General features: G+C 42.9%; 1 protein-coding gene across 1 annotated transcript; it reads right to left on the reverse strand.

The window, feature by feature from the left end:
- Positions 1-8844: 8844 nt before the first annotated feature.
- On the reverse strand, positions 8845-10611 carry LOC121050174. The gene is made up of 2 exons (XM_040509498.1): positions 10483-10611; positions 8845-10143 (listed from the first exon to the last, which is right to left on the reverse strand). Exon 2 carries the CDS (start codon positions 10140-10142, stop codon positions 9003-9005), a length of 1140 nt encoding a protein of 379 aa, XP_040365432.1. The 5' UTR covers position 10143; positions 10483-10611; the 3' UTR covers positions 8845-9002.
- Between the last annotated feature and the right edge of the window lie 642 nt (positions 10612-11253).

An 11253-nucleotide genomic window follows, 5' to 3' on the forward strand; every position in this document is an offset into this window, starting at 1 on the left:
TAGATTGGAAAATTTGGAACTAGAGGAGAATCAGAAAAAATTAGTGGTACGAACTACGAAGATAGAAGATTAGTTTTTTTGGTCAAATAAGATAGAAGATTAGTGAGAATCACTAAACAATATCATAACCACACAAGTTAGGAGATTGAAGAGAGAGAAATAAAGACTACTCGACCATGGTCACCAAGAGGAGGATTTAGAAGGGTAGGCATTCTGATAGAAGATATAAGAAGGGTAAATTGGTAATTTTAAGTACTTTAACATATGATCATTTATCCGATTTTAGGCTAAAAATTGTCCACTTGCTCCACCAACTGTTTTTTAACCCCATTTACCCAAAACACTCTAAGGGATTATTTCCCCTTTACCCAATTAATTCTTTTTTTTTTTTTGAGACTTTTTTGCCCTCTCCTTCTTTTTCACTTAGAGGGAGAAGTCATCCTCCACCTTGCCGGCCTCCGGTGACCAGTGACAGGGCGCCGGTGACGGGAATCCGGCGACCGTGACGGGAATCCGACGACCGGTGACCGGAATCCTACGACCGGTCCCTAATAATATCCAGTAACCATATTATTGCCCCCCAGTAATCATATTATTGCCCCCAATAATCATATTATTGCCTCCCAAAAATCATATTATTGCCGTCCAGTGAATTGTATGAACTCCCAAAACCAAAATGAATACACTACAGGCACAATTGATCAATTTATAATCATATTATTGCCTCCCAATAATCATATTATTGCCCTCCAATACAAAGTCCAATGTCTCTACTGCCTCCCAATAGACCACCAAAAATGCACTTTTTTGTAGGATTCACAGATAATTTGACTTTAATACACAGAAAACAACATGTAACTTATCAAAACACCACACTATAGTGATCCCTGTCTCTCGTATCAAAGTCTACTGGGGGTCAATAATGTGTCTACTGCCCCCTAGTAGACCATCAAACAAACCCCACAGTTACATTGCAATGTCAGATTACTTACATTGTTGAACAGATAGTAGATCATTGGCCTCCAATCCAATAGACATTCCAAAAAAAAAATGCTATTCCTTGCCAAAAAAAAGAACTAAACAACAATACTTAAAAAAAAAAAAAAAACGCAGCAACCGGAGTAATCCCATGTCACTCCTCCGGCGACACCAGCAACGCCGTCACTCGGCCCAGACGAACGAGGACCTGCAGCGCCTGGGATATGCAAAGAGAGGTGCAATGTCTCTGCGGCCGAGCACAAGAACCGAGGTGAGGAAGAATTCTTATAAGTCGGGGGTGGACACCGATGTTCCTATCCGACCCGAATTCCCACATCGGGACCAGCGCCTCCGGGAGCTTCCAGCACGAGCAGCAGCGACTGGGACGATGGGCTTTGATGGTGGGCTCGAGGTCGGCGAAGATTACGCCTGGGACATGCTTGCCGGCACCGATCTCGGAGAATAAGATGGTGGGCTTTGACGGTGGGCTCGAGGTCGGCGAAGATTACGCCTGGGATATGCTTGCCGGCGCCGATCTCGGAGAAGAAGATGGTGGGCTCGAGTTTGGCGAAGATTACGCCTGGGACATGCTTGCCGGCACCGATCTTGGAGAAGATGGTGCTGAAGGCGTCGTGGCTCGGCATCTGGCCATCCTGCTGGGGGAAGGGGGAGAGAGAGAGAGAGAGAGAGAGAGAGAGAGAGAGAGAGAGAGAAATCGGTGAGGGGGAGAGAGAGAGAGAGATTAAAATGAGGGTAATTATGTCAGTAGAAGTTAGATTGGGTAAATGGGATCAAAAAACTCTTAGTGGAGCAAGTGGGCAATTTTTAGGTTAAAATTGGGTAAGTGGTCACGGCCCCAACATCTTAAGTTAACTCCTCCGAGCTCGAGCATCTTAAGTTATCTTAACTCCTCCGTTAACGGAGAATATCTTCTGTTCATTGTTCTTTTTTGAGACGTTCATCGTTTCTGTTTAGTATGGACAAGAAGTACTTATCTCTGTCAGGCACATAGAATCAATAATACTAATGTCTGAAGTACAGGAATGCACCGAAATAGGACTCACAAAAAGATTTGGATATGGCAATTCGAGTACAATAAACTTGTGGCTTTCGATCAAATAAAAGTTTGTCTATAGTTGATTGCTGAAGGAATCTGGTTGAGGATTTGCTTTGTATATGACTAGTCACTAGCGTACGACTGAAAATAAAGATAATGATGTACTGCTTCTGTATCCTCTCTACTTACCATTTTGATGAAAACTTGCAGCGCAAGGTAATGGAAACATGCATAATAGGTATTGGAACCTTTTTTAGTACTTGCGAACAAAATTGGCACTTGACTGTTGAATTTTTACATTTAATTTCATTTTGTGCAGGCATACATGGGAACATGACATCTATGATCTGCAATTCTTTTTTACCAGTATTCATGTTTTCGCAGGCCAATTTCATGCTGGATGAAGAGATGGGATTGCAAGGCACGTTGCAAGATGATGTGAAAAGGTGTGGCTTTTGAATAGGTTGGCAAATAGTGAAGTATTGTAAAACTATAGCATAAGTCCTGGATGTTTAAGGACAAGTAAATTGACAGAGAGAGAGAGAGAGAATAGAGTTTCAAGTGTGTCTTTCATTTCATTCAAAGGAGGTATTTATAGGGATACATTTTGAAGTAATTAATGATACAACTTGATGGCATCTTCAATTGTAGCCTCATCTTGTGGCTTCTTCATTTGCAGCTTCACATTGTGGTTGTGATGATGATGATTGTAGTGATCCCTGTCTCTCGTATCAAAGTCTACTGGGGGTCAATAATGTGTCTACTGCCCCCTAGTAGACCATCAAACAAACCCCACAGTTACATTGCAATGTCAGATTACTTACATTGTTGAACAGATAGTAGATCATTGGCCTCCAATCCAATAGACATTCCAAAAAAAAAAATGCTATTCCTTGCCAAAAAAAAGAACTAAACAACAATACTTAAAAAAAAAAAAAAAACGCAGCAACCGGAGTAATCCCATGTCACTCCTCCGGCGACACCAGCAACGCCGTCACTCGGCCCAGACGAACGAGGACCTGCAGCGCCTGGGATATGCAAAGAGAGGTGCAATGTCTCTGCGGCCGAGCACAAGAACCGAGGTGAGGAAGAATTCTTATAAGTCGGGGGTGGACACCGATGTTCCTATCCGACCCGAATTCCCACATCGGGACCAGCGCCTCCGGGAGCTTCCAGCACGAGCAGCAGCGACTGGGACGATGGGCTTTGATGGTGGGCTCGAGGTCGGCGAAGATTACGCCTGGGACATGCTTGCCGGCACCGATCTCGGAGAATAAGATGGTGGGCTTTGACGGTGGGCTCGAGGTCGGCGAAGATTACGCCTGGGATATGCTTGCCGGCGCCGATCTCGGAGAAGAAGATGGTGGGCTCGAGTTTGGCGAAGATTACGCCTGGGACATGCTTGCCGGCACCGATCTTGGAGAAGATGGTGCTGAAGGCGTCGTGGCTCGGCATCTGGCCGTCCTGCTGGGGGGAAGGGGGAGAGAGAGAGAGAGAGAGAGAGAGAGAGAGAGAGAGAGAGAGAGAGAGAAATCGGTGAGGGGGGAGAGAGAGAGAGAGATTAAAATGAGGGTAATTATGTCAGTAGAAGTTAGATTGGGTAAATGGGATCAAAAAACTCTTAGTGGAGCAAGTGGGCAATTTTTAGGTTAAAATTGGGTAAGTGGTCACGGCCCCAACATCTTAAGTTAACTCCTCCGAGCTCGAGCATCTTAAGTTATCTTAACTCCTCCGTTAACGGAGAATATCTTCTGTTCATTGTTCTTTTTTGAGACGTTCATCGTTTCTGTTTAGTATGGACAAGAAGTACTTATCTCTGTCAGGCACATAGAATCAATAATACTAATGTCTGAAGTACAGGAATGCACCGAAATAGGACTCACAAAAAGATTTGGATATGGCAATTCGAGTACAATAAACTTGTGGCTTTCGATCAAATAAAAGTTTGTCTATAGTTGATTGCTGAAGGAATCTGGTTGAGGATTTGCTTTGTATATGACTAGTCACTAGCGTACGACTGAAAATAAAGATAATGATGTACTGCTTCTGTATCCTCTCTACTTACCATTTTGATGAAAACTTGCAGCGCAAGGTAATGGAAACATGCATAATAGGTATTGGAACCTTTTTTAGTACTTGCGAACAAAATTGGCACTTGACTGTTGAATTTTTACATTTAATTTCATTTGTGCAGGCATACATGGGAACATGACATCTATGATCTGCAATTCTTTTTTACCAGTATTCATGTTTTCGCAGGCCAATTTCATGCTGGATGAAGAGATGGGATTGCAAGGCACGTTGCAAGATGATGTGAAAAGGTGTGGCTTTTGAATAGGTTGGCAAATAGTGAAGTATTGTAAAACTATAGCATAAGTCCTGGATGTTTAAGGACAAGTAAATTGACAGAGAGAGAGAGAGAGAATAGAGTTTCAAGTGTGTCTTTCATTTCATTCAAAGGAGGTATTTATAGGGATACATTTTGAAGTAATTAATGATACAACTTGATGGCATCTTCAATTGTAGCCTCATCTTGTGGCTTCTTCATTTGCAGCTTCACATTGTGGTTGTGATGATGATGATTGCCACACTTGTTCCCCATTGGCATAAAGCTTGACTCACAAGTCACTATACCTAAAATACCTATCTTATACATGACATAGACATTTTATACTATGAACAATACAACATGTTTCATATATACTACAACACTCCCCCTTGGATATTTCATGTTGATAGTATTTGTCTAAGCCGTGCGCTTCGAAATTGCCTCGTTAAAAACCTTGCCAAGTAATAAAACCCTGGGAAAAAACAACCTTGGTCGAAGGAGAAAAAGAGTGCAACGCGCATTGAGTGTGGAGTATGATTCTAGATACTCCTCCTGATTTAGACTCCCCCTGAAGATCATGAGAGTTCGGATAATCTTCTTAATCCGATACTCTTCACATGTTTCTCGAAAGGGGTTTTTGGTAACGACTTAGTAAATAAGTCAGCTACATTATCCTCTGATCGGATTTGATTTACTTCAATGTTTAGAAGTGTTTGCTGTTGCTGATTGTAGAAGAATTTCGGTGATATATGTTTAGTATTGTCACCCTTGATAAAACCTAATTTCATTTGCTCAATACAAGCTGCATTATCTTCGTAAATGCATGTAGGTTTATCTGTGGTGGACTTCAAACCACAAGTTCCTCGAATGTGTCTATTTATAGACCTTAGCCATATGCATTCACGCACAGCTTCATGTAGAGCAATAATCTCTGCATGATTTGAGGAAGTAGCGACAAGTGTCTGTTTTGTAGATCTCCAAGATATCGCCGTGCTTCCCATGGTAAAGACATAACCTGTTTGGGAGCGACCTTTATGAGGGTCAGAGAGATACCCTGCATCAGCAAAGCCCATCAAAACATTATTTTTATTTTGATGGAGGGGAGGAGGAGAACGTCGGTCACCATGGATGGTGTTGCCGGCGTCTGTATTACGGAAGGTGGCTTTTTGCCTCATAGGGTCTGATCCCAATCTTCCGTCTTTTATTTTCTCTCTGTAGGGATAAAACAAGCTCATATCAATCGTACCTTTTAAGTATCGAAAGATTGTCTTTATGCCAATCCAATGGCGGCGTGTTGGCGCAGAACTATGTCGAGCTAACAAGTTCACTGCGAATGAGATATCTGGTCTTGTGCATTGTGCTAAATACAATAATGCGCCTATCGCACTTAGATAGGGTACTTCAGCCTCTAATAATTCTTCGTCCTCATCCCTTGGACGAAACGGATCTTTTGTGGGCTCAAGACTTCGGCCGATCATGGGAGTATTTACAGGCTTTGCTTTATCTTCATTAAAGCGCCTTAGTAATTTTTGAGTATATGCTGACTGATGGATCATAATCCCATCACTACGGTGCTCGAGTTCTATTCCGAGGCAAAACCGTGTTTTCCCAAGATCTTTCATCTCAAACTCGGATTCCAAATATTTAGCAGTTTCCTTTAACTCATCTAGAGTTCCAATTAGGTTCATGTCATCGACATAAACTGCTACAATTGCAAATCCGGAACTTGTTCTTTTAATGAACACGCAAGGGCATATTTCATTGTTAATATATCCCTTTCCAATCAAGTAGTCACTTAGACGGTTATACCACATCCGTCCGGATTGTTTCAATCCATATAGTGAGCGTCTTAATTTTATTGAAAACGCGCTCCGTGGTTTAGAGCCACTTGATTTTGGTAATTGAAGTCCATCAGGAACCTTCATATATATCTCTGAATCTAGATCCCCATAGAGATATGCTGTAATTACATCCATAAGCTGCATGTCAAGTTTTTCGGAAACTACCAAACTGACAAGGTAGCGGAACGTTATAATGTCCATTACGGGAGAGTATGTCTCCTCGTAGTCGATTCCAGGGCGTTGTGAGAAACCTTGTGCCACAAGGCGGGCTTTATATCTCATCACCTCATTTTTCTCATTACGTTTTCTAACAAAGACCCATTTATGGCCAACAGGCTTTATATTTGGTGGTGTCAGCATTATAGATCCAAATACCTGTCTCTTTGTTAGTGAATCCAATTCAGCCTGGATCGCATTTTTCCATTTAGGCCAATCTGCTCTTCGTTGACATTCTTCAACAGAGCGAGGTTCGATATCATCATATTCTATGATTCCTTTTGCAACATGATATGCAAACGCATCATCAATTGCCATAGAATTTCTATCCATCATCTCATGTACACTATTGTAATTTATGGAGATTTCTCTATTCTCTGGAGTTGGTTCTGACATTGGAGCGTCCCCCAATGGTGTCTCTTGGACATAACCATAATCCGGAATATTCTCGTGGGATGGATTATTCATATCTATGATTAATGGATTATTTTGTGCCAAACTCGCCTTCTTTCTTGGGCGAGAATCCATCGAACCTATAGGTCTCCCGCGCTTCCTGGCAGGAGCCGTGGGCCTAGCCAATGTGTCACCCATAGAGGGAACGTTGGCGCCATTCTCGTGTATTTTTGAGATGACATTATGTCTTTTAGGGACATCAATCCTTGCAGGTACATTTGCAGCAGGTATGTGTGATCTCGTCACTTTAGCGATATCAGAAAACGCATCAGGCATCGATTCTGCTACGTTCTGAAGATCGAGAATTCTCTGCACTTCTTTTTCAGATTGTGCAGTTCGGGGATCAAGATGAGACAAAGTGGGGACAAACCACGACAATTCCTGTCCTTTTTGTTGAACTTTAGTTATGTTCATGTCTCCCCCTAAAGACGGGAAGACTGTCTCATCAAAATGACAATCCGCAAATCTAGCGGTAAATAGATCACCTGTCAAGGGTTCTATGTAGCGGATTATGGTTGGAGAGTCATAGCCAACATAAAGGCCTAATCGTCTTTGAGGACCCATTTTAGTGCGCTGTGGTGGCGCAATTGGCACATAGACTGCACACCCAAATATGCGTAAATGTGAGACATTAGGCTCATACCCAGTCACCATCTGGGATGCAGAAAAAGGTTGGGTGGCAGTGGGCCTTAGACGAATAAGCACAGCTGCATGTAATATTGCATAGCCCCAAGCAGAAATAGGGAGATTGGTGCGCATAACCAATGCCCTAGCAACCATTTGAAGTCTTTTAATGGCAGCTTCTGCGAGACCATTTTGGGTATGTACATGAGGGACGGGGTGTTCAACCTCGATCCCAATGGACATGCAATAATCATCAAAAGTTTTTGATGTAAACTCCCCAGCATTGTCAAGACGAATTGACTTAATAGGATGATCAGGGTGGTGAGCCCTTAACTTAATGATTTGTGCTAGGAGTTTAGCAAATGCAGCATTTCTTGTGGATAAGAGCACGACATGTGACCAACGTGTCGATGCATCAACCAACACCATAAAATATCTAAATGGTCCGCAAGTTGGATGGATAGGTCCACAGATATCACCTTGTATTCTTTGCAAGAATGGTATATTTTCTTTAATGTCTTTTGCATAGGATGGTCTCGATCCTACTTTTGCTAAAGAGCAAGCTTTGCAAAACGAATGATATGCTTTAGAAGTAATTCTTTGAACCTCTTTTTGGTTCGTATTCCTTTTTGTTTTAAAGAATGGATGTCCGTGTGAAGTTTTTAATATACGGATCATCATATCACGACCTGGGTGTCCCAAACGGTCGTGCCAAAGCCTGTATGTGTCGGAATCCCATAAATTTTCATTCATGACATGGTTGGATTCAATGACTCTAATAGTGGTTGCGTACAATCCACTAGAGCGACACATGAGTTTCTCTAATACTCGTGCATTTCCGTAGTTATTAGAGGTGATGTAAAGGAACTCTTGTCCATTCTCACAATGTGTTTTCACATGAAAATCATTGGCTCTTATATCTTTAAAACTTAATAGGGTTCTTCCAGCCCTTGGAGCATATAAAGCTTCGGCGACATTAATATTTGTGCCATTCGGCAATAGAAATTGAGCTGGTCCACGACCATGAATCAATTGAGATGGTCCTGCCATCGTGGTCACTGAAGATTGACTAGGTGTCATCCATAAGAATAATTGCCTATGTCGTAATATAGTATGTGTGGTGCCACTATCAAGAAGGCATTCCAATTCTCCCGAAGACATACTGAAAAAATAAAGTTCGGAATATTAACACATGTCAATGACATTGATAATGCGATACTTTATTAATAGGGAAAATAGTCAATGATTACATCAAAGTTTCCAAAGTTTATTCCAATAAAATCAAACTTTATACAAATTGTAATTGCTCAATCCATTTGGTAATTTCAATAAAATATGACCAGGTAAGTATAGAGATGTTGGTGGAGCGAGGCTCGCTTAAGTACCCCGATCTCAATTACTTGCCTAGACATCATACTTCATTGAGTACGCCACATAAGAAAGAGTCAATTGTTATTTGACTAAGGCACATTTGCCGTTTTATTGGAAAATAGAAAAGACTATTTTAATCAAAGTCTGCGGCATCCTCGTGCTCTTCATTTTCAGCTTTGAAGTCTTTTATGGTGAGAATTACATCTTCACCATCATCTTCTTCAGCAAGGTGAGCTTCTTGCTCCCTCATTTCCCTGTACTCCTTGTAGCGTGCAGCTAGTTGTGTACTTGCTTGGCATTGCTTAAACCAATGCTCGATTGATCCACACCTATGACACACGTCATTGTGGTTGACTTTCTTTATTTGAGGTGCACGTTGTGGATATTCCCTAGGCGGGTTGTTGCTACCACTACCACGGCGTATTATGCGACCTCCACGGCCCACATTGTTACGGCCCATGGTGTTGTTATATTCTCCTCTCCCACGTGTGGATTTGCCACCACGTGTGCCCACTCCAAAGTTGCGGTTTCCTTCTTTATTGGGGCGGTTGTATGGACCCATGCGTCCGTCATGTCCCTTGTTAGGGTATACATGCCCCTTATTAGTAGGGTACCGCTCCTTGCGCCCTTTCTTGGGTGCATTATAATTCGCCTCACGAACGCTTTTGGTTCCTACGGGCCTTGAATTATAATTCTTTACAAGGATATTGTCGTGCTTCTCATCTACCGACAAAATATTGATAAGCTCATTGAACTTCGTAAGTCGTCCAGCATTATATTCAGTGCGATATTGCTTTGATAGTATAATTGCTGCGACGGGGAAGGTGGAGAGAGTCTTCTCAATTAGCTCTTCTTCTGTGAGAGGTTTTTCACAGAACTTCAGCATGGCTCTTAGCCGAAGAGCTTCTGAATTGTATTCAGCAACAGACTTGAAGTCGGAGAAGCGTAAATTGTTCCATTGAACCTTCAAGTCAGGGAGGAGGGAATCTTGGATATTATCAAAGCGCTCTTCTAGCGCTACCCATAGGTCCCTTGCATCTTTGATGGACATATACTCCAATCTGAGTGCTTTGTCCATATGGCGTCGCATCAAGATAATTGCTTGTGCATGTTTTATGGGTGTTCGTTGGAACACAAGGCCTGCATTTGGTGCCTGGATTATGGGCAATATCCCTTTTAATGTGAGATGGTTCTCAACGTCGGTTTTCCAACTATGGTAATCCGAACCAGTTGAGTCAAGGATTTGAAAATCGAGTCTAGGTTCATTCGACATCCTTGAAATATAAGAAGAAAAAGATGTATTAGTTTCGGAGTTTAAAACTTCCACGAAAAACTAAAATAATAAGATTTCCGAGCTATGCTACTAAGAAATCAATTTCCAAGAATATTTGGATTAGACCGAAACAATGATGTTTAATAGGGTCATAAATCGATGCTTGCGGACGCTCTTAGTCCGAATATTATGAACACTCTTAGTTCATTGACTACGAACGCTCTTAGTTCGTTTAGCGTGAATTTCTATAATTCCGCTTTTTAATTGTAAGTTCCCAAAAAGAAAAAGAGGAGAAAAAATAAATAAAAACTCAAAAGCGGGAACTTTTAGTAAAGAATACCTTGAAATAGTGTTGTCGGAAATGACCGAAAAAGTTGCCCAAAAGTCGCCGGAAAGTCACCGGAAGTGGCCGGAAAAATCGCCGGAAAAGTGTCCGGAAAGTCGCCGGAAAAGTGTCGGAAAGTCGCCGGAAAAGTCGCCGGAAAAGTGTCCGAAAAGTCGCCGGAAAAGTGTCCGAAAAGTCGCCGGAAAAGTCGCCGGAAAAGTGTCCGAAAAGTCGCCGGAAAAGTTGTCGGAAAGTCGTGTCGACAGATGCTCGGCAGCAACTCGGCAGCTGCTAGGCAGCAGCTCGGCAGGTGCTGTGCAGGGGGCTCGGCAGCTGCTCGGCAGCTTCTCGGCAGGAGCTCGGCAGGGGCTCGGCAGGCCTTCGGCAGCAGCTCGGCAGGTCCCTTCGACAGATATCGACAGCTGCTCGGCAGGTCTTCGGCAGCAGCTCGGCAGCTCCTCGGCAGGTGCTAGGCAGGCCTTCTGCGCAGCTGCTCGGCAGGACTCGGCAGCAGCTCGGCAGGACTCGGCAGCAGCTCGGCAGGACTCGACAGCGGTCCGGCAGCGGTTCAGATCTTCCGGCAGCCGGTTCGAGCGGTTTCCGGCCGGTTCTGGGGGTTCTGAAACCGGTTCTGGGCTTCTTGAATCAAGGGCTTTGATATGAGCTAGGGTTTGGAGGTTTTTTGTAGGTTTGAGAAAATGGCTTCGATTAGATTATGAACTACCTCTTCTCTTCTCAACTTCGATCCTAATTCTAGAGCAATTTCGTGCTGATAACGTGTTTAAG

This window comes from Rosa chinensis, chromosome 6 (assembly GCF_002994745.2).
Source record: "Rosa chinensis cultivar Old Blush chromosome 6, RchiOBHm-V2, whole genome shotgun sequence".
NCBI classification, from domain to species: domain Eukaryota; kingdom Viridiplantae; phylum Streptophyta; class Magnoliopsida; order Rosales; family Rosaceae; genus Rosa; species Rosa chinensis.